This window comes from Manis pentadactyla, chromosome 2 (assembly GCF_030020395.1).
Source record: "Manis pentadactyla isolate mManPen7 chromosome 2, mManPen7.hap1, whole genome shotgun sequence".
Lineage (NCBI taxonomy): Eukaryota > Metazoa > Chordata > Mammalia > Pholidota > Manidae > Manis > Manis pentadactyla.
In genome coordinates, this window is record NC_080020.1 from 91,656,574 (window position 1) to 91,681,799 (window position 25,226).

Here is a 25,226-nt window from a genome sequence, read left to right on the forward strand (position 1 = left end):
TAAAATCTATTGTATTTTTAATGTCAACTATTATATTTTTCATTCCTAGATATCCTTTGTTTTAAAATCTGCTTTAATACATTTTAAAACATCATTTCTTGAAATATATTACATAAAACTATTTAACATTTAGTATCTGAATAAAATCTGAAGAACATATGAGTCTGATTCTGTTGTTTCTATTAGCTTTTCATCAGATATCTGGATTCTGTGTGTGTGTGTGTGTGTGTGTGTGTGTGTATGTGTTTTCATTCCGAACTACTCATTTTCTTTTTAACTTTGTTTGAGGATAGAGAATGAAAGCAGGTTCCTCCTGAATTTATGTGTGCTTGTATTAGACTTCTGGGGGCAAAACTTAAACTCTTAGCTGGATGATTCTGAAGTCACTTAGGCTGTATAAATTGGGGCTCCAAACTGATGGGAAGGCTGCCTTGTAGCTAGAGGAAATAATGCTCTTGCCCCAAAATGCTCTTGTCCCAAAATGTCCTGTGCCATGGTTCAAGATGGACAGTTTTCCTTATCCTCTAATGGCGGTGAGATGACTATGCTTATTTCTGATTCTCCCCAACACTAATGATGAGTTCCTTTGGACCCCCAACTATATGGGATAATCCTCTATTAGATACCCCCTACCTTGGTAATACCTTAGGTTTTACATTCTCTTTGTAAGATTAACAAAACAAAACAAAACCAATGCTCCAGTTCATCCAGTTTAACAAGTATCATTAGGGTTAAAGTTAGAGCTCATGCTCCACTTATGTCTCTTACTTCACACCTTTATTTATTCCCTGGTTTGAGTATTTCATTGTTTCTTTGGCAAGTTCATAGGAGTATATAAGGAGATGTTTTTATATTATACTCAACATTTTTAGTTGTTTCCACTGGAAGGACTGGTTTGGACTCCTAGTCTGCCATGTTGCCAGAAACTGACATTTTCTTTAACATATAAATTTTTGTTATTCATTCCAAAATTACATGCTTAGTTCTTTGAAAAGACACACCAAGTATAATACTATGCTCTTTAAAGGACTCCAGGTTTGTTGAGGGGGTTTTAGAGGAAATTATTCTCACCAAAACCAAAGTGGATTTTAATAAATACCAATAAAATTTTTCAGACTGTTGGGTCAAACTGCAGATGGGTGTTGTTGAGCAAGCACTGTACTGGAAGCCAGAGGACCTCAGTCAGCTGTGTGATTCTGGGTAAACTCTTTAATTGGCTGGCATTTGGTTGCCCATGCATAGAATGGAGAAGTAGGGCTGGATGCGCCTTTCAGAGCCCAAACTGCGATGACTGCACTGAGTATGCAGTGTGTATAGAGTATAATCGAGCCTGTAGTTTCTGATGTTCAAGACATTCCTTAAGGCTAGCCTACTTTCACATTTTAACCATGCTGCAGCATAATGTTTTAAATACACTTACACTTTGGTGTGGTCACTTAAAGAAAAATCAACATAAACTACTTGTATACTTCAAAATAGTTCTTAATGATTCTTAATGTTTTGAAATCTTTTTACCTCTGAGAATATCATTATTCTCTTTGTCAAATTCTTTAATGTAGCCATCAATTTAATTTAGGGATTATCTGGTTTTTGCATGAAAAACTGCTAATAATGAAAAGCTCCATGCGTAACATCTGCCAGGAGTTTATGTGAAAAATTTTGAAAATATAAGCACTTAAAACTGTCAGCATACTGCATTAATCATTAATAAAATCAACCTAATACCACAAAGATTAAATTATCCAAAGTAAGTTTTAATGTAACATATTCACAGGTTTACACTTTAAAGTTGTGAAAAGAATATCTTTTTCAAATTTGATTAAGTGCTGCAAGATGCTGAAGAAACCCAGCCCTCAACTGAATTAAATGTTTGATGTAATTTTTGGCAAAACCTCAAAAAATGTCACATTAAAGAAAAACATCTTACTTAAAATAAGGTCTTGACAGTAGTCTGGAATAGTCAACAATTCCATTCCCAAATGGGAATGCTGGTTATAAACAAACTTTTAATGATGATATTAGTTCCCCCTTGAAACAATCTAAATACTAAAACCAAAACACAACCTGTGCACGTGAACATACACATCCCTCACCTCTTTTACTTTCTCAAGTGGACATATTTGTAATTATTTCAATTCTGGCTCTAAATATCTAAACTAATTATAATGTTTCATTGCAGATTTATCAGTGGCCACTTGAGAAATGAAGAGGTGGTAGACTACCTGACAATGTCAATCAGTATCCTTTATTGTTTTGTTTAAATTCATGAGTGATATAAATAATTACTGTTGGCAATGGAGACGGAGTCCCTGGGTGTCAACCCTGATATCATCTAAATCCTAGAGCTGAAAATAGTGGGAATTTCTCATTTCTCAGTTACATTTATACAGTCTTTATATACACTCTTTTCTATATTTCACTCTGATATGAGAAAGTTAACAGGAAGAAATACCCCTAAAATCAAATTGTCCACTAACAGTTATTGGTCAATTTCACTTGGAAAGTTTTTTAAAAAACATATTACAAACAAGGTAATAATATAATAAGATTATGGTAATATTACACATGTGTGTGTTTCTGGCATGAAGATAAAAAAGTCCAGAAAAACAAACATGACAAAGTTAACCATGGTTGTCTTTGGCATTAGTATTATGGAGCATCTGTCTTTTTATTCTTTATGCTTTCTACATTTCTGATATTTTTGCAAAGGACATATATTACTTCTATAACTGGAAAAAATAATACACCTTTATTTTTAAAGAAATGGTTATGGCCAAAGATTAATACTTACCTGTATCAATTAATAAACCTATTCTTATTGGGTTAGGAATGGCAACAAAATTAACAACAGAAAGATTCAAAGTGCAATTATTAATAATATAGCTAAAGGCTCATGTCAAATTTCCTACAATGGAATCACCAGGCAGAAAGAATGCTTATTTGAAAACTCTTCTAAGACAATGGAGGGCTGCAAAGACATACCCTTAAAGGACTGGTTCTTAAAATAGCAATAGATGAGTCCTAAGTAACCACTAGGAGATCTGTAAGATGACATAGAATTCAAGAATTATAAAAATATGCCATATTGTTAGAGTTCATTTTTCATTCCACATAAAAATTAAATATGTCCATAATATATGTTTCTCAAATAAAGCTCAATGAGATTTGTTCATGATGGCTAATGGGAAAGTTTGAGGTAGATGGTCTGAAAGAGGAACAAAGTACTTTATGGACTCTCTAATTAAAGATGATCATCTCTTATTCATTTTACCAAATGATTAAATTCTTGATCTAATTGTGAGAGTATGTATGTGTTTACATTTGCTATATACTTACTTTTAAAAGGCTTTAATATTTTAAGAGTTGTATTATTGAAGGCATAGTGTTGAAAATACAGAATTCTTTCGGGCACATGAAGGTAGTAATATGTATGCAATAAAATTTCACTTGAAAAATTCATTGTCCTGGCTACAGACAGAAACTTAATTTTTCCAGGACTTCCAGGAAATGAGTATTCCATGTAATTGAATATTTCATATATATAAGAGAATCCAATCTTTAATTAAATAACTAATTTCATTAAAATAATTAAAAATTGTTTTTTTACCAGTTAGGTTAGAATCATTGCCCATTCTCTACCTTACTAAACAATAATAGATTTAAACTGGTCTTAATGAATCAGTGTCATTACAGTAAGTTTCAGTAACTTTAATACCGACATTCTGTCAGAGTATTTATAATTATCTACAACAAAGGTACCCATAATATTCCATTACTATGTTTCTGTGCATCCTTAGTAAAGTTGTGAGCTGTTACCTCTTGCTGCAGTTAGAATGGATGTCCCCAGCAGTGCCTTTCTCTCTCACTTTTTGAAATTTTAAAATATTTTTAGCCCAGTAAAATAGTGTGCTAGCAAGATCCAGGGGTCAGCTCCTACCCTGGCTTTTCCTTTGCTTATTTATTTATTTATTTTTTCATTCTTGAGATATATTTTATATACAATGAACTTTGCCCTTTTAAAGTATACTCTCCCTCACTTTTATTATTCTTTAATCTGTTTTGAACTTAGTACCAGATAATCAATATGTCAGTATCATGCCCTAAGTATACTGATGGCTGGTTTGAGATGCTTTCTATGAATCAAGTACAAATACACACTCACTCTTCCATATGATTAACATTAGCACCTAGATTAAGAGTAGACTGTGAGAAAAACAGGTCTGATATTTCTAGTTTCCAAGAAAAAAAATGATGACTCAAGAGTACCTAAAGTAAGTTAACTGCTTTGGGAAAAAGGACTAGTGTGCTCAGTGAGAGGAATTAATCTACAACACAGCTAACATCCAAGAGTTTCTGTTTCTTATAGAAACTAAGATTAAGCTAGTTTAACATTAAATGTTAAATAGATGAAGAGTAGTCAAAAAGCGATATCCTTTCAGAACCTATCAAGCTTGAGGGTCTTAGTCTGACGTGATGCAATATGAAAAAGATAGTTGGAAGAATAGTGAAATGGCCCAGTGCAATTCAAGAGGTACTAAGCACCCCAGGGATTTGTTTCACGAAGAGGTTTTAAAAAATCTTTTTTGATTTACAAGCTCAGATTGCCTTTCCTCTAATTCCTGGCACTAGTCAGAGTGCAGGTACTGTATGCTCAGAACTCCGAAAATGGGGTCTGACACCTTATCTCCCTAAAGCTGATTAGAGAATATATCCAAACCTGTATCTCTACATGACTATGTTCGGTTTAGTACTAGTTTTGACATGATGAAACTTAAAGAAACCTGGAAAGAACTTAGGGACATAATTTAATAAAAAGGATTATATAGTTTATTAAAGACCTTGACAGAGCCAACACAGGAAACCAACTCTATCTCCAATTAACTATCAATCTTATTCAAATTTATTACCCGCCTCCAAAAAAAAAAATCCTGTCCACAGGCCTGGATGATTTACAGTGGGACTAAAGAGGCTCCCAGTTTGTAAACACGATTGGCCTGCAGTACATCTCTTTTGACATTGCTGGTATCTAAAGTAAAACATCATATTCCTTGTCTACCTAAGTTGGGGAGTTAGAACCTACTGAGGATTCTGTAATCTACCAAGAAATTTAACTGTTTTGAATTTTAGAGTCAAATTTCATGGAATCATACAAAATTCTAGTTATACAACTATAATAATGGTTTTATTCCATGACATTCTATTTCTTTCATTTACTGAACGCTTTAAATGTAAATAAATGGCAAAAATTATGAAGTTATATTTATGTAATATCTTTCTTTTATATAGAGGTATAATTATATTTTTTATCTGACAATATCATTATACTATCAGGAAGAGCAGATCTTGAGCTTGTCTGGGAAGACTGAAGAAAAAAATGGATGGTCCCATATATATTTTTACTACTTAAGAGAAACTTTGTTTTTCACTGGTTAAAAAGATTAATAGGGGATAGCGAAGTCCAATCAGGAAAGAGAGAGAGCGTGTGTGTTAAAGTGGGGGAATATGATGAACTCACAGGGCCTGAGAAGGGCAACAAAAGGAAGAAGAAATTGAGAATCTCTGATCTGATTAGATTCTTAACCTGAGTTAAGAACTCTGAATTCTTAAAACTTTTTTCAAGCCCTCATGAGCAGGAGGAACACCCCAAGCAGAAATACTGGTATAAAAAATGACAGTCCTAATAGTAATCATCTGTTTATCAGAAGCTGCAGGCAGCTTCACATGTGTGAGGCTGGTAAGAAAAACCTCTCAAACCCCCACAGCATATTCCCCAAAGTAGATCTGCAGCTTGAAATCAGCAGAGCGGATGTATTTTCTGTGACCAGGACTATGACTAAAAATATCCTCCAGGTTCTTTTGTTCCAGATGAAAGTGCTACTTGGGTAAACTTGAGCTTTCAAGTTGAAAAAAAAAGATTAATACATTGAATAAATTGTAAATATGTGTTTCTTACTAGGGCAGAGATTTAAGATGTTAAGAGGTTTTGGGTTTTAGAGTAAACAGCCTTTTGTGCAGCAGCTTTGTTGAGGCATAACTGGTACATAGAAAGAGCTGTTCATGTTCGGATGCTTTCAGACATGTGCGTACACCCATGGCATTACCATCATGGTGAGCCAACTTCAAACAGCAGCGGATATAGAACTCTTCCATCGTAAGAGGCCCAAAGTAGTTACTGATGTAAATGTAGGAGATCTTTCTTTCAAGTGACTTAATTATTTTATTTTCTGTCATAACTGAACTGAAGGAGTTAATAAAAAGTATTAAAAATATTTTTAACAATAAGTATTATATTTTAAATCATATTTTTTAGTAAGTAAAGCATTAAATAATAGGAATAACAGATATTATTTGTTTTTAAGTTTACATATGGAGAAATAGATGGGTCCTGATTTTAAAGTAACTTGCCTAAGATGATAGAATAGATTTAAAGTAGAACTAGGGTTAGAATACACATTCCTAATTGTCTATACAAATCTGGCTAAGGATCTAGCCTAGGAAATTGAGTAAAGATTATAAAAACAAAGGAGGATTATTCCCTGATCAAAGGTGATTTCCTAAGAGGACAGAAGCCCTGAAGAAAGTATCATGCCTGTAAGAGCACCAGGCTAAATGCTAAACTGGAGATGTGCATTCATGCAAGGACAAGACTAGGTATGTTAATGCATGGGCATTAGAACACAAAGCCTTCTTGTTTGTATGGGTTTCTTCCCAAGAGCTTCTAATCTGAGGATAATACATTAAATTCTAAAATGAGGAGGCAGCAGTCAGAAAGTGTTAGACTTGCCAGATGAATTCATAAAATCAGGAGATAATACTACTGGAAGTTTTACTTAAGAATATATACAAGTTCACATACGTACCCCTTTTAGCAAAGAATGTGATTATAGAAATGCAAATGTGAAAACACATGAAAAGAAATTTTATTTGTCACATTTATGTATAGCCATATTGATTACAGGCTGTAATTGCAATTTATGCAATTAAGCTTTTATTTTCAATTTGTAGTATGTAGATGGGAAACAAAATGGAACCAGGAATAGCTGTATTTTTCTCCTCGCAAACTTAAAGTTATTTTTATATAGCACTGTTAATTTATTAAAGGTTTTCTCATTGTCTAATTTACTTCTTACAAGAACCTTGAGGGGTGCACAAGGCAGTTTAATCCCTGGATTTATGACAGGAAAACTGACTCACATAGGCTTAAATTCTAATAACTAGAATCTTAATACATTCTTCTTCATTTTTTGAGAAGACGCAATATTCCAAAGTATTCTTATAACCATTAGTATTACCTATAATGAATACCTAGTATTACTATCAAAACTACCATTAAAAATATCAAAATTAAAGTATTTTCAGTCTCTCTATATTAACATATGTGGTACATACATGCATCTAGATGGAAATTCATATGGAAGACAGGTCTATATTACACAACAAATTACTACACAGCAAAATATCTAAAAGGCTCTTTTTAATACTGGTTATCTTGCCTCTAAGTTAATTGGCAAATTAAATTGATAGCTATAGCATATAATTTTCAAAAAGTCCAAATCATCCAGAATTGCCACAATACTCAGATAATTTAGTCTTATACTAAAATACTTCATAAAAGCCAGATATGTAGCCATATGACTCAGTCAACAAATCTTTCCTGAGTAGGTTCAACTGATGCATGAAGTTGCAGAGCCAAGGTCAAATAACATTTCCTAACTTCTTTTCACATGATCTTAGTATGCAAATACATATGAGAACTTTTGGATCTGTTCCCAGACTTAATGTAGTTATAACAATGCAGTACCTGTTGGCTGTGAAGACAGGCTAAGTTCTGACATACATTCAAGGATGCCTAAAATCTACTTTTTTCCATAATGTAGTAAGATAGCTCAGGGTAGCATTTTTAATCATGGGGGAAGAAGGACTACTACATTTAAAAGCTACATAGGAACATGGGTATTTCAAATATAATTTACTGTTCATGGAAATTCACAAACCTTTCTTTAATAATGAACAATTTTCTAACATCAGCAATGCTGTCAATTTAAAAAGATCAAAATAAGTTTAGAGGAAATAGCAATTCCAAGGAAAAGGTAATTCATAATGCATCAGAGATAGGGGCCAAAGCCAAATTTTGGTAAGCATTCTAACCAGTTGGTGATAATACAATATTGCTCCTAGTAGCATTCCAAAAATATTATAATCAAAATAAAATTGCTGACTTAGTGCCCAGATCTTGGTTTCTAAATACAATATAAAACCAGAGTTCCTTGGAGTGATTGATTTCAGATCTGGAGAAGGGAATACAAGATCAACCTGGAGCATCTCGTGCCAGAACATAACAAAGTGCTCAAGGTGGGGGGCAAGTTGAAAGGACACCGGAGCCAACCTGAAAGACCTACTAATGGTCGATTCTGGTACTGTTTGGAAAACAAAATAAGGAATAATAGTTTGGGATTATCAACATACAGAATAGAATAAATATTCACAAACTCATATTGATACAAATAAGCAAGTAAACAAATACATAACAGAAGAGAGAGTTCTTGCAGAAGAATGTCAAGTAATAAAAGTTGTAGGAATCAGAAGTAGAAAGTCACCACAGAAAAGAACTATTGCCTACAGTCAAGATCCACCAATGGATGCTAAAATTAGCGGGGGCAAGCTTGAAAAGAAACAGGATATTTATACAGTCTTAAAGTAGCTCCTTCCAAATATTTATAATCTCAAAGGAAAAAAAGGTAACTTTACAGTGTAGCAAACCTGCAGATACTACTTTAGCCAAGTGAAACTCACCAAGTAAAAAGACATCTTGTTATCTCTGATATAATGCACCAGGAAGTGAAATAAAGAACATATTTAACCTGTATAAATAGCAGTGTATCATTTTTATCAGTTCTTGATCAGCTTTATCAATATTTAAGATTTTCTGTCTTAACATAAAAGTAAGAACAACAAACAAAAAATAAGTGTTTGTATTTCATACTATTCAATGCACAAATGTTTACATAAGTCACATACACAGGGCCTAAACACATTTAAAAATGTTTTAAAGAGTATGCAATGTAAAACATTCGATTCTTGTGCACTTCTAGATATGTGCATATTTACGTTTTGGCAACATTTAAATTTTGTCTGATGTCAAGTCTCTGTTAGTTCTCATTAAGCTTTTTTAGGAATAGTAGTGATGATCATGTTTGATTGAACTTACTTCTTAGATAAAATCCTAGGTGGAAACTTATTTTATTGGCTAAGTATCCAAAGAAAGCATTTAAAAAAAGCAAAACTCAACTGAGGGAGCAGGAAAGGAGGGAAGAGGGGATCCAGGGAAAAAGGAGGACCAAGTGAAAATACAAGCCTGATAAGCAGCCTTACCCTCGCTTCTTTTTTCTGCTTGTTTTGCTGCAGTTTCTTTTTTCTGTTTTGCTGCTATAAGTTCCCGTTTTAATTGTCTCGCTTCTTTTCTGAGCTCTTCACTATAAAGCAAAAACAGGTATAAAAGTATATAATCTACTAAGAAAGAAAGTTAGCAAAAACTGAATTATTGGTTTTCAGGTACACTAAATCTCCGAGCAAAAAAAAAAAAAGAATAATGCAATATATGCAAGCATGTGAAACAAATGGATAAGAGATAAATGACTCACTGTCTTCCTCTAATTCTCTTGCAAATTTAACATTCCAGTTTCATAGAGATCCTAAATCACAACAAAATTTTTAATATAAATACTACTCACTAAATCTGGGCATACACAAGAAGATCTCATTTCAAAACTTGAATTCCTGAATTGGCACCAATAACTACCATTTATTAAGCAAATTATTACATGATAGTTGCAGTGTAGGAATGTTTTTAAGCTCAATTTAACTCGATTAAATTTTTAACCCATTTAATACCACAGTATGGTAAATAATTTCCTCTTCTGTGAAACCTACCAGGTTGAGGTATTCTGATGATTAATATAATCATACATTAAAGGTGAACTGAGATGTAAATGTTGACTTCCTTAGTCAATAGTTAAGTAATTAGTTTCTACAAGCAGTTTTAGGGTAGGAGATTCAATTTCATGTCTTAGAAAAAAACTATTACATACTCACGTTATGAACTCTTAGGGTCACTTGTGAATAGTCAAAACTACGCGTTTTATATCTATGAATGTCAAGCATCCACTCTGTTTTCAATAAAAGCTACTGTGGTCCAGGGATAGTCAGAGAACACTGTAAAGCTAAGCAGGCACCGCACTCTAGAAAATGTCTTCAGCGACATGCAAGCCAAGGTTTAGTGGAATCTTAAGTCTAAATAATTCCTTGCTGATCCAGCCTTTAGTGCTTCCTCCTTAGCCCGAAATCACACTTATTTTTAACCACTGTCCTGTATTAGAGTCACCAAACTGATAAGTCTTATAATGTGCACAACTCAGTTCTTTTTACCTCTTTTCTACATCAAACACACACAGCAATATTTTGTACCTGTTTGGCCTCCAACATCCTGAATTTTGAAGCTTCCCTCTCTGATCAAAATTCACTACCTTTTTAGCTTTCTTGGTTTTTCTTCCTACTGAACCTGTCCTCACTCTTAATAACAATGAAAGCCAACTCCTTTGTAGTTCATAGTCCACCAGCCCTATTCTAACCCAAATGTCTCTCCATCCATTCTAGATGATATGGTCAGTTATTTCACTGATGTCCTCAACCAGAACCCTTAATTTTCTTGGCTTGCTTGTCCTTATTGATACATCATAATCACCTAGAAGAACTTAACAACATGTTCCAGAAGACAAACATCCGGAGAACATGATTTCATTCGGTGTGAGATGTTGCCTGGGAATTTACCTGGTTACAAGTTCCCCAAGTGATTCCAATATGCCCTTAGGTTTAGGACCCAATGCATTAGGACCTTGCTATAGAAATTATTTTCTCTTTCTTACATCTTCAAGTACTCCTACTTCTCTGAACCTTTCATTTGGCCAACAAAAATGTTCAGATATCTCTGGACTCTGCTCCAATCAAATGATTTGCATCATCACAACTGGACTCCTTGCCTGAAATAATAGTTCATATACACAGTACATATGTCATTTAGACTTAAGATTCCACTAAACCTTGGCTTGGGTGTCACTGAAGATCTTTTCTAGAGTGCAGTGCCTGCTTAGCTTTACAGTGGTTTAACTAGCCCTGTCCACTCTAGATTTTATATATATATATGTAGTTTACGTATACTACTTCTTTAACTGCTAACTTCTTGCACTCTATCCTTTTTATATTCTACTGCAGTCTATCCTCTTAATATCTTGCAATCTATCCTTTTTATGCTCTACTAAAACTGCTTCTGTATCAACAAAATTCAATGGTCTTTTCTCAGTCCTCCTCTTCTGCTTTGGCCTATCACTCAATGATATTAACCACTCCTTCCTTCTGGGAATTCTATCCTAATCAGACTATGTACTGCTTTAGAGTCTTGATTCTCCACTTCTCCTTCTCCTAGCTATTCTTTCTCTTCTCAACCTATAATTGCTGGCATTTTTCTCATTTCTATACCACGTACACCAGCATTTTTACCTAATCTTATAACATTAACTATCACTTTTATATAGGTTATTTCCAATTCTGGACATTTTGCCCTGATTTTGGTCCTGCATTTATAACTATCTGTTACTAATCTCCTTGTATATTAGTGCTGCCCAATAGAAATATAATTTTCTTAGCAGCCACATAGAAAAAAATGGTAAGAGGCAACAGGTTAATTTTAACAATATATTTTATTTTACTCAACAATGCTATATACCAAAATATTATCTCAATATGCAGCTAATATAAAATACGCATATGGTATTTTCTTTTATTTTGTACTATAGTACTCAATCTGTACTTTACACTTACAGCACATCTCAATTCAAACTAGCCATATTCTATGCGTCCAGATCTAGATGGATAGTGGAGGCTAGATGTAATAATTACAAATTCTCTATTCCAAACTTGAAGTCATCTTCCTGCTCAAATCTTTTCCTTCTCCTGAAATACCTATTTGATTGTGGAACCATTTTTCTCCTAATGACCAGACTGTAAACTTATGAGACTTTCTCCACTCTTTTACTGAATCACTGTTGAAGTATGTCATTTCCAATAAGTAGTTCACATGTAACTACTACTCTTGCCTCTCGACATCAATGCCTAGTTTAGGTTATTTAGGCTCTGATAATTTATGTTTCAGATAAATGTAATTACTTCCTATTTCTTGAAGTCAAATGCACATTGGAAATAGCAATCACATCTCTGCCCCATCCACTAAATTCCTTATCTTTTTATTATATTAGCTTAAAAATTTCTTACTTTGGTAAATAACTCAGGAATTTAGATGACGTTTTTGAAGACTATTTTGAAAGATGAAGAGGAAATGCTGTATGATGGCTGAACAAATATTATAAGAGTAATCTGAAGTATGCAAAGGCTGAGAGGCAATGAATATATAATATTGTAGAGGTAGTAGAGCACAGTTATTAAAAGGATTAGCTTTGGATTCAGAAAGTTCTGATTTAAAAGCTAATGCCATCACTTATTGTCTGGGTGACCTAAAAACAATTACTTAAATTCTTTGAAGCTCAGTTTCCTTAACTATAAAATTAGGGTAAGGTATTTAAAATATTGGGCACACAATACATGTTCAATAAATGGTAGCTATTTAATTACTTAGATCATATCTTAACATTAGCACTACAGTTAAGGGTTGGTTTGTCATGTAGGAATATTTCCTTATTATGTTATTTACTATATAAATGAATGCTATCTCTATGACATATGGAGATTAACTGCTCATAATTTTTAACAAGGGCAATGAATACATCATGCTAGCTTCTAAAAATCTATCCTTAAATAGTCAAAGATTTAGATGCACTACTGAAGTAGCCATAATATATAAACTGAACGATTAATAAAACTCAAAAAAGACAAAGTGAGACAGAAAAGAGTAGATCTATGCATATCATTAAAAACTGCTTCACTATACTGAATTTTTCAAGTGATTAAGGATTTACAACATGGCCAAAATCTTTCAAACTATTCAAACAACACCATTTGTTAGTAGTTGTGGAATCCATAACTCTTTGAATGGAGTACAAGTTTTGAAACTATTCTTTCGATCACAGTCTAATTTTAGAGTTCCCAATCTTCTATTCTTTGGAATATAATTCTGTCCACTGGTACTAGAATGTATTTAAATCTTTAAAATGAGAATGACAATTGTAAGCCTGGAGTATCTGTCACCTTATATTGCCAAACTATGGGCTTATTTCAGAGTCCAGGCAGCTTTCTTGTTCCCCCAGAGCCTAGTTTCCGCTTCTGTTGTAAAAGAAATGGCTTTTATAAGCCCCTCTTAACTCTAAGCTAATTATCTTTTTTCCTAATAGGTATGTTTCTATTTTGAATTCACTTGAACTTTAGTATGGTTTGTATGATATCACTGTTATCCATCAAATAGTTTTGCATTGTGTATATATTTTTAAATCTGGTACATCTGCAATATGATCTGCTCCAATGAAAAAGAGAATTCTTTTTGAAAAATTAGCCCAATGCCATCAGCCTAGAAATCATAGTAGTCTGCATATTTAATAACAGCAAAGAAATTACTAATCTATTAAAAAATTTCTTAAGCATCTAATATTTGTACAGTACCATTCTGAATGATGGCACAGAAATCAAGGATGGGAAAGGAACCTACCTTTGCTAGTTTCTTTAAATCAGTTATGTTCCTCATCACTTATGCTTCTCAATAACCTGTGACATAGTCATTTTCAAGGTAAGAAGATTGAGGCTTATGGACATTAGTTAGCCTATAGTCACACAGTCTACCAGTAAGTGATAGAGGTAGAAACTTAAAATGGGATTGTCTGAATTTTATGTCTATGCTCTTTCCATTTTGGTACACTATGATATCTTGAGAAAGTCCCCAAGGAGTCTAAGTTCCAAGGCAGGACATATATTTTGTACATAAATAATAACAGTATATAATAGAAAGTGCTAACTGTCATGACAAAGAAATGACTGAAATATTTTGAAATTCAGAAAAGGAAAGATTACTATAAGCTAAATAAGGGATGGCTTCACAGAGCAGGTGTCTGAACTGGGCTCTGAAAGATGAGTAGGGGTTACCCATGGGGAGATACAGGGAAGAGGCATCTAAGCAGTATATCTAAACCCAAACAGGGATGTGGGAAAACACAGGGTGCATGTTAAAACATTATGTTAGAGCATAAATTATTTAAAGGGGGTCTCGGGCTAGTAACAAAATGGCTAGGAAGAGAGTGATGCAAAGTCTAAATGCCAAGCATTTGTGAGTGGCCAGGTGAGAATATTCTCCTTAATACCTTTGAGTTTCCAATTTTTCTTCTCTTTAACCCATTTCTCAACTGTACTGTCTTCAGTTTACCCACTTATTACCTTATTATTACCCATACACTCCTTAAAATGTTGGCCTAGTAGTAATTTAGACTCAATCACAAATTTTAACAGCTTCCCTTTCGACCGTAACTTAGACCTGCAGAAGAGCTTGACTTTGCTGACCACCTTACCTGTGACACTTTTTTTATCTCAGATGGAGTGCCATGCCAGATCTCTTCCTACCTTTTTGATATTCTTTATCTGTTTCCACTGGCTTTTACTCTTCTACCTCCTGCTCCTCAAATATAGGGGCTTCTCAGTAACCTTGTCTCAACCTTCTCTCTCTTCTTTAGAAATGTCATCCATGTTCAGGACTTCAGTTCCATCCATCTTAATGTAGTCCACATCATTAAAAAAATCAAGATTTTCATACATGTCTTCTTTCAAGTTTATTCACATCCCTGACAGATACTTCCATTAGATATGCCACAAAGGCATCACATTTACCATTTTAAGTTAGAGTGATCATTCTGGCTCCTTATAAAAACACCAACTTATTTCCATCTTTCCTGTTTTTGATACAGCCACGAGAATGCTGGTTAGCAGACCCACCTTCTAGTATTACTCCCTTACTTTCTGTAGCCTGTTAGTAGTCACGTCCTTCTTCCTTTCCAAAGTCTCTTCCTTTCTGTGGTTAGTGACAGCTGTTTGAGCTTTCAAGGCTTCACTGTTAAAACAGTCTCCTAGTTGGTCTACGTGCCTCTGCTCTGAACTTTCTTCCATTCATTTGCACATTTATGACAAATCCTATAATTCTACTCCCCTGTCTTCGTAACTCCCTAAATCCTACTGAATTGTGTGTTAATTTCTTTCCCAAGCTTTTACATCCCTCTCATGAGCTCCCTTCAAACTACTTTTTCAACTTTATCTCTCACATATCCTCTACAGTTATTCTAAATTTCAGCCAAAACATACTAGTCATAATTACCTGGCAAACTTTAAGCCTCAGCACACCTTGGCAAACTTTGCGCTTCAGTACACACATCCCTTTGTTCATGTCATTTCCATTACCTAAAATGGTCTTTCCTCCCTATTTGTTTAATAAAATCTTCCTAATTTATTAAGGCTTCATGGAGATACTGGCATTAGAGCACAGACTTGGGGCAAAGTTTCAGCCTCACTGAGCCTCAGTTTTATTGTCTACAAATTGTAGCTATCTTTAGCATATGTGTTACAACAAGGCTGATGCAAAGACTAAGGGTTAATATGAGGAAATGCACTATCAGGGGTTTAGAAGGCAGGTTTTTTCAATGACAAAATATACTACAACCAAATCATGACTGTTAAATTACATAACCAATTTAAAGAATTAAAGCTTTAAATTAAAAAAATCATTTTAAGTAAAAATTAATGATAAAATGATACTAATTACTACACTACTGAAGATATTGACTCAAACATTACTGATGGCTTGTTTTCCTTTTTAAAACTAATGTCCATTCCAACAGATTAAACAAAATGTTGGAGTTAAAGAGAAGGTGTGTTATCAGAAGACCTAGACCCAACATCACTATAAGGCCACAAGAAAGCTATTAATAATCCTTCTTTGCCTCATTTCGAATAAGTCTGAGGAAAGTGTGAATAATATTTCTGAAATGCATAAACATAATTATAAGTGTAAAAAGTGATTATATTCTGCAGATCATTTAATTTCAACTCCATTGGATTTAGGATCTCAAAAGCCCACTATCTAAGGAAATGGTGAGATGCTGAATATAACTTCATCTTAGACACAAAGAAGATAAAGTGTAGAGCTAGTAAGAGATTTTTTCAATACTGCCCAAGTCAGTAATGGAACTGTACACGTGATGCTGACATCCCAATGCCTCATGCAGATGCTCACTTTATCTGCTAACTACCCACTGAATGAAAAGTACATTTAGACCTGAGTATCTTATTCTGAACCTGAGCAATTTTTATACAATGGAAGACATTATGAATAAGTACATAGGAAAGTTTTTACAACTATAATATATTTACATTTTTATCAGACTGTTTATATATGAAAGTTTTAAATTTTTGTAATTTTAAAAAATTACGCTTTTCAATTTGAGATTGAGGATTTTAAACAGCAATAACAAGTATCTTGCATAATTTTCAGTCCGTTTTTATTTTTTCCCAGATGCTTTTCTCATTTTCTCCAGTTTCCAGGAATTGTGCCTTAGGAAAATTTTAAGTTATATCTGTTCTTTCTTATGGCATGAGAAATATTGTCTTAATATAAGGGTGGTGAGCTCAAACACTGATCTTTTCTAACATTCACCTTCCAAAAAAAGAGTCAAGTTATCAAGACCTCAGTCTTTGGTATGTCTTCAAGAGAATGTTAATCCACAACAATGAAATGGAATATGTATAAATATCTTACATAAGATGGTAAATGAATTTGCTTAGAGACCTTGTTAAGCAAGCTGACAGCTAAACACATGTCCATTACAGATCAGTGATTCTTGGCTGACGGATGCACTACTTGCAGTTAGCTTAAGCCTGCTATTCCCCAACATCTGATAAGAATTCATAACACATGGAAATGATTCCAAACCAAACAGTACACCCTTCATGGTTTTTAGTCTGTTGCTTTAATTACAAAGACACTGAATCTGTTTGTAATGAAACAACAGCTTGGTTGTTGATGAAATCATAAAATAGCTATAATAAAAGCCCATCATAGGTATTAAAACTACAGAGGTATGGAATGATTTTTAAGCCTATGGTATCATCAGCACGAGCAAAGGTTCAAGTTCACCATATTATCAGAAAGTGTCATGGTATGCTACCATTCTATGTGAATTTTGAAAATATATACATATATCCAGGAAATATCCAGCCAAATTAAACCAGGAAAATCATTTGTGTGTTCAAAGCTCTGTTCTACCTATTACAAGCAGGATAGCCCTAGACAACTAAGTTAACCAATCTAAATCTCAAATGAGAAAAAAAGTAAGGTTGTAAGGGAGAAATACAATTCCATGGAAATTACTTAGCATACTTAACATGGTGCTTGGCTCAGACTATATACTTAAAGTCAGTTTTTTTCCATTATTATCATGATTGTTCTCATCCCCACCATGAGCACCACTTCTAATTCTTACTATTTACAGAATTACTTACTGACAAAATGAGACCTCAAGCTAACTATGAGATTAAAAAGGCAAATTATTTGATTTTTCTATGGGTGCATATGTTTCAAAAGCTTACTGATAAATTTTTGTGTTTGGCACACTGCTTGGATTAAATACGCTGTGAAAATGAGAAATTTTAACAGTTTAAAAAATCTAAAAATTAAAAAATTCCAAAATTCTGATTTTGGTTACTAAACATTTGGAATTGAATTGCTTATTTTCTTTCATTCTAATGTAGCTGAAAAGATAATGAATAAACAAAGCAACAAAGAATTGTATGTATACTTAAAAATTCTGAGGGAGGCTAATAGAGAACCTACATTAGTTTAGTCTAAGTGATCCTGGAAGGCATCTATCAAAAGATAAAATTTAACCAGAGAATTAATGTTCTATATGCCCTTTATAATCTGTTAATCCAATATATAAGAATAAAAAGACTATATCCTTATCTGTAAGGACATTGCAATTTGGAAAGAAGGAGGAGAAATCTCAATGCACCTGCATTTAGCCTTTAGACTTACAATTTTACTACACATTTCACATGAAAGACCACATTTAGTTTTAAATAAAAAGTTTAGATATCTGATGCAGATTGCCATTAATCTTTGTAAAATCTCTTTCAACTCTTAGAAAATTTTATTGTCTTTTCCAAAACAGACTAAACAAGAGTGAATCCTGCACAAACTCATAAAATGTCCATACCAGTGGGTGATACTGCTCTTCTGTTTAAACACTAAGTCAGAAGTTCAGAATCAAATGTGTTATTTGACAGTAAGAACTTGACTTAGCCAATATTTTACAGAAGTAGAGTAAATTTGCTGTGGCAGAATTCGGTCTTTAGCCATGTGTCTGTTCCACAACCCAACTTTACAAATGATATTAACTCAGTATGAAAACAAATGAGATTTCCATTTCAGTAAGGCAGCAGACCAGGTAACCTGAAAACTCTTTTTCAATCAAACACCTGAAAGAGCTGAATAAAGAACATTAAAAAAAAACAAAAACCTCTAAATGCAATGCTTACTTAGCTCATCAAAATCCAAAAAGAAGAGGACTTAAAATAAGAGCAAAAAGCTTCATAACTGTTACTGGGACACTTAATTACTGGTCTCAGTAACCTAGCTTTCTGGATTTTAAATTGGAGTCTTAGTCACTGGAAGGATGGGAATAAACACATCTACTACAAAACACAGGAAAACCTCAAAGAAACTTGTCTGTCTCAGATCCAGCAGGTAAGTAGGCTCTCAAACTGAATATTCTCAGGGAATCTAAGAAGAATCTTTAATTCAAATTACCAGTGATCTATAGTTCTTTAATGTACCTACTAGAACAGAAGGCAAATCTTCTCTGAAGGAAGGAATCCTCATTCCAGATTTCACAGAATTCAGAAGAGATCTTAAAAAAAAAGGAGCTCCCAAAACAAAAATTTTATTAACATATGAAGAAACAAGACTGTGAGATTCAGAGGCATGACAAGTAACAGAACCTGACCCTCAAAACTTCAGATACTGCAAAAAATAAAAAAGTATGTTTACTACATGGAGAGAATGAAAGAGAATAAAAATTGAATATGAGATCTACAACAACTAGAAAAAGAATTGTGGGGAAAATGGAAGTTCCAATGGCCAGGATCCTCACCTGACCCTAAACTACTTGATGATGCAACTGGCCTACTGCTAAACTAATGCTTCCATACTCACTGGCAATGAGCTATTACTGACTGAGGCAGTATACAAAGAGCTCCGCCCAGTGCTCTGGATGGAGGCAGAGATAGAGGTGGATTATGGACCTGCAGACTGCTGCATGCAGACATGATCCTAGTGCTGGAAGTACTGCCATGAGACTAAAGCCAGGGTATAAACTGTTTAACCCCACGAAGGTTCTGTTGTCATTTGTTAGTCTCACATAGTGAACTTGCCCAGGGCTGAAACCCTTAGGCAAGACAAGAATAAAAGCAACTTTTAGAAGGGATGAATAGAATAGACAAAGTTAAACTCAGTGAAAAGTTGAATAGCAAGAGGTGAATTAGGAGATCTATCTGAAAACACATAAGACAGAATGCAAAACACAAAGAGAAAATAATCAACAAATAAGGAGATTAAGAGATTAGAAGACAGAGAAGGCCCATTACATGTATAAGTGTAATTGCTGAAAGTTAAAATAGATTGAGATTGAGACAATAATGTCTGAGAATTTTCCAAAATTGGTGAAAAGTATTAGTCTTCAGATTCGAGCTCAATTAATTCAAGCAGGATAAACAAAAAGAAAATCCAATATAGACCACCATAGACAAAATGGTCTCAAAACAAGTAGCATAAATTAGTAAGAATAAACCATTTAAGATTAAATTCACCTTTTTCTTTGCCAGAGAAAGTAGACTGATATACTGTGAACATAAAGTAGTCACAGGCTTATGCAACATTAAGACACAAGTCATTAAAGGAAAGAACAAATAATGGCTCAATGATTAAACAAAAATGATATGGATTAGTCCTAACTAGCCTAACTATTCCAAGAATGCTAAATAACAGGTCAAAGTTAAGCTTGAGATATATTTCTACTAAGACACTGTAGAACAGTTCCTTACCCATATTCTGGCATGTGATGCTGCGAAGACATGAAGTATGAAGCAGAAGACAAACTAGTTACAGGTGTAGGATATATGGATGGGTCCAGGACTTAGGAGTAAAAACAGCAGTAAAAATGAGAAAGATTGAGGGGCATTTAGTTGACAGCACAATCTGAGCCAGCATTATGATGTGACTGCCAAAAAACTGTATAAGGTCATAGGTCTCATTAAAAGAAGTGCACTATGGGAATACAATATGCTTATGTTACACCTTTGTAATTGTTTCACAGTCCGTGGATTTTCTGCTCTGTTTTATAGTTCAGTTTTCAAGGGTTCTAGCTACTTCAGAGATTCTTTCCTCCATGCTCAGTCTGCCAATAAGCCCATCAAAGGCATTCTTTATTTCCCTTACCGTGATTTCTATCTTCAGCATTTCTTTTGGTTCTTAAGATTTTTATCTCTGCTTACATTTCTTTCATGCTGTTATCTATTAGAACCCTTATATTAATCACAGTTGTTTCAAATTCCCAGTGTGATAATTCCAATATCCCTGCTTTGTCCAGTTCTGACATTTGCTCTAACTCTTCCAATTGTATTTTTTTGCCTTTTATGTGCCTTGTAATTTTTTCTTCATAGCCAGACATGATGTACTGGGTAAAAAGAACTGCTGTAAACAGGCTTTTGGTAATGTGGTGAGGTATGAGAGTGTCTTGCCAATGGGTTTCAGCCCTGGGCAAGTTCACCATGGATTCAATGAGACCAAAAAATGATTCCCATGGTGGCAGGTTTATCACTAGACTCCCATCCACTCAGAGCAAGTCTGATTACAGCAAGCCGGTGGGCCTCTCTGCCCCCGCAGCCATCTCAGTGTCTGTCCTCAGCACTGCCCCCACCCCAGTCTCTGCTCTCATGTAGCCCTGCGGCCATGCCGCCATGTCACCCAGAGCACTGGGCAGATCTCTTTATATAGAGTCAATAACAACGAATTGCCCACAGGTGTGCAGTGAGCCAGCTGACCAGGGCCAGGTGAGAATCTGGGCCACAGGAACCTTCACTTTATCCACACTCCACCCCTCCAGGGTTCTTGCCTCTCAATGCTCTGCAATGGTCCCTGTGAAAGGGAAATGGAACATTGTAACCAAATTCTTTAATAACATAATACAATATACAAATAACATATTATAGTAACCCTTAATCCTGAGGGGATTCACTGCCACCAAGTGGTCATCCTGGCTGTATTCAAACCAGTTCTACTCAAATGAGTTAACCAAAAGGACCATGGGTGGGCCTAATACCCACCTTCTACAGCCTCTACAGCAGAAAGTCTTGCAGACACACAGGCCCTATCTTGTTGCTTTGTCTCTGACTTCTGCTTTGTCCTCAGCGGCTGGAACCACTGCTCTGGTCTCAATTGTTGCTACAGCTCCAGTAAGATTCTATTTGACTTTCCATCCAATTTCTTTCTGTCTGCTCCTGCCTTTATCAAATCAACCCACATCTGGGTCCTCGTGACTTTCACGGGATCCTTTAAATTCTTCCTTCTAGTACAGTAGCAGACCGTCTTTCCTTTTGTGCTTTCATTGCTTGAGCCTGAGGATAGAAGCAGAGCATGGAGTGCTCCACAACCTGGGGAGGGGGCTGCACCTCTCCTGGAGGAACCCGCGGTTGCCATGTCTTAATTTTTTCTGGATCTTTCCACCAGCTTTCAACCAGGTGGGGTTTCAACCAAAAAGGGGCTGATGCCTCCGACACCTGCAGGGCCTCCACCCCAACCTTTTCATCAGACCTCTGCTCCTCCATTTCTGGGGCTGAGGGCTCCACTACATCCTTCACCTGCCCCACAGCACCAGGCAGCCTGCACCCTCGGGCTGCTCCTTCTTGTGCTGCTTCCTCTTGGGCTACCATGATGTCCTTTAGCACTTCCACAGTACCTCGTAGTGATGCCATTTCAGTCACCAACAAATTTTTTGCCTCCTCAATAGTACCTCACAGCTCATGTTCTCACACTGCCTGTTCTCCTGCTTCCTGCAGGAGGGCATCTTTCTCCCTCACGCTTTTCTCAATATTGTGAGAAAAAAACTTCCCACTGTTTCTGCCACCTCATGGACACTCTAAGGAATTCCCTATTTTGCTGAAGGCCACCTTTACTGCCTCAGGTGTTGCCTCCACCCCTTCCCAGTCTTGGAATAGGGCCCAGGCCTCTGGGATGCAAGCCACGTTGGACCACATGTCCACTGGGGGACACTGGAAGGTCTCCCCATCCACAGGGGCAGCCTGCGGAAACACTCCTCCCAGGAGGGCAGCCTGTTCTTTTTCTTGGTCAACAATGAATCCTGCTGATAAAGGGCAGAGCTCTTTGTATAGAGTCAATAGCAACGTATTGCCCACATGGGTGTATGTGGTGAGCTAGCCAACCAGGGCTAGGTGAGAATCCTGGCCATAGGAACCTTCACTTTATCCACAGAGCACTAGGGGTTTTTTTCTGTGCTATTTCCTATGAAGAGTTGAGCTCTCAGAGGTAAATTTCACAATATTGTGGGCCCCCTCATAACTGGTCCCCTGTAGTTTAGAACTATACTTCAACTCAGCAATTTCAGACATTCATTCTAAGGACCCAAAAGTGTTCACGCAACTGGAAAAGTACAAAAAAAGAATATGCTGGCTGTTTATCATAACATGGGAAATGTCTATTTAAAATAATCAGACTATATAATATAGATTACATAAAACAAAGTATTATTTAACTTACATAAAATCACATTTCTGAGCGTGTGTACATGCCAACACACTCAGACACATACACACAAAACAAAGATTTGAAAGGATTATTAAAATGAAAACTGATCAGCTCTGTAGAGTAATACCATGTGACTTAATGATTTTAACCTTAATTCTGATTATAAAGATAAACCTATTTCTGTTTAGAAAAAGAAGTTTCTTTTTTTAGGGGGAATATTTCAAATTATTTTCCCTGAATATATATTGATCAGAATTTTATGATCCATTCTCCCTTCTGTGCTCTTCTCTAAAATGAAAAAATAATAAAATTACAACTAAGAAGTTAAGTTGAATCAACTGAAAATACTCTGATGTCCAGGACAGTTAATGCATCATATTTACTGATTAAGAATACAGTTGATAAATTTTTTTGTTTCCACAATGGTCTCACTGCATAATCTCAAATAATTCAGAATATTTTCATAGACAATATTAAGTCAAGAAGGGAAGAGTGCATGTGGATAAAGTGAAGGTTCTATGGCCCGGATTCTAGCCTGGCCCTGGTTGGCTAGCTCACTACACATGTGTGGGCAATACATTGTTACTGACTCTAAATAAAGAGCTCCACCCAGTGCTCTGGGCAACAGGGTGACACGGCTGCAAGGTTGCAGGAGAGCAGACGCTGGAGTGGTGGCTGCCTGGAGTGGTGGCTGTGGGGACAGAGAGGTCCAGCGGCAGAGACCACCTTGCTGTATGCAGACTCGTTCTGAGTGGACAGGATTCTAGTGATTGACCTGCCAGCATTGGAATAAAGTAGGGAATAAACCCTTTCATCCCAAGAACATTCCAGTGTCATTCCTTGGTCTCACTGAATCCATAGTGAACTTGTCCGGGGCTGAAACCCATTGGCAAGACAGAGGGTGTGACATATCTGAATACTTACAAACTTGTAGGTTTTTCTATTTGCAAGACAAATGAATTTTACCACAGGGTATACTCCAATTTGTGCTTAGTAAGTCTGTTGCCACAATGACAGTATTGAAATTTTAAGTTAAGATTTCTTAAAATTTCCATTGAACTTTTATTATTCATCCTTATGGATAAATAAACTCACTGTATGAATCTGATAAAATTATAAGCCAAATCACTAAAAAATATTTTGCTCAAGTTTGATCTCACCTCTCAAAACTAAACATTTTGGGATCTAACTGACATGCTTCTGTTCCATGGCCACTATGCCACTAAGAGGGTGTCCTGGAGACTGAATACAACCTTTACATTTTTAAAAATTTCTTTCCTAAGGGGCAGGACATGGGAGAAGATGCAAGGTGACCAAACAGTGAGGGGAGAAGGTAAAAGGTTTTGCAATTTTTTCAACAGTAATCAGTATAGAGACCCAAAAAGTAGTTTTTTTCCTCTCTAGCTACATAACATACATAACATATATACTGATACAGTAGCACAAAGTCACAGCAGGGCATCAATCTGTGCTTCTTGACTTTTGCCAAACATTCACCTACGTTGTAACTTAAAGATTTACTCTAAATTAAATCTGTAGATTCCTTAACCTGGCTGGCATTTAGTGAAAACAAGTTGCATCCTCAGAGGCTTTAGTGACTGGAGCAACAGCTGACTCACTCCCAAGGCTAGTGCTGCAGAAAAGCCCAGGTTTTCTTTTCTGTATGTCTATGTAGACTTAACCTCTCTGTGGGTTTCCTATTCTGTTACCACCTGGCAGACAAACAGGACCAAAAATTTGCTTGAACTATGCTAGACCAATACTTCAAGAAAATGAGGACAAGATGTGAGCCAGGAAAAGCACTTTGGAAACTACTTGCACCTAATAAAAACATATTATTAATTTAGCTAATGTGAAATCCAAACTAGTTCTGTCCAAATGGAAAAGATGCTTTATTTATATTTATGTGAGTTCTTAATTTAGGCTTGATTCATGCTTCTGGAACAAAAGCACCATTTTATAGAATAAGGTGTACATTTGGCCTTCATGTACTCCTAGTGCTTTTCGTTAAACCAATATGAGATATGTGGTAAGATTTGAAATTTGCCCTTGTTTTCAAGAAACAAATTTTCCATTATGAAATAAATTTTTTAAATTTATTAAAAATGTCAATCAATTGAGTATTATGATCAGAATTTCACATGTTAACCTTTTTCTCTATTCTAAAAATGTTTCAGCTTCTGTGCTAATGAGAATATCCAGATACACTATCTTATTTAGTCCTGACATCAAACTTTAGAAGAGTTTTATTTTTACAGGTGGGCATTGGACAGAGGGAATGGGGTAGAGATGAAAGGGAATGGTATATGCAAAAATAATGGGGCAAAAACAGCAAAGCAAATGTAACACTTTAGCTTACCTAGAGAATAGTATA

The 25,226-nt window shown here is 35.3% G+C and overlaps 1 protein-coding gene across 4 annotated transcripts in view; it reads right to left on the bottom strand.

Moving 5' to 3' along the window:
* Positions 1-25,226, bottom strand: part of CWC27 (CWC27 spliceosome associated cyclophilin) — a 201,421-nt gene that overhangs the window by 87,379 nt on the left and 88,816 nt on the right. For all 4 annotated transcript variants that reach the window (XM_057494890.1, XM_036887715.2, XM_036887716.2 and 1 more), the window contains exon 11: positions 9,373-9,473. In XM_057494890.1, the coding sequence (XP_057350873.1) occupies positions 9,373-9,473 (101 nt within the window). The remainder of the gene's footprint in view (positions 1-9,372; positions 9,474-25,226) is intronic.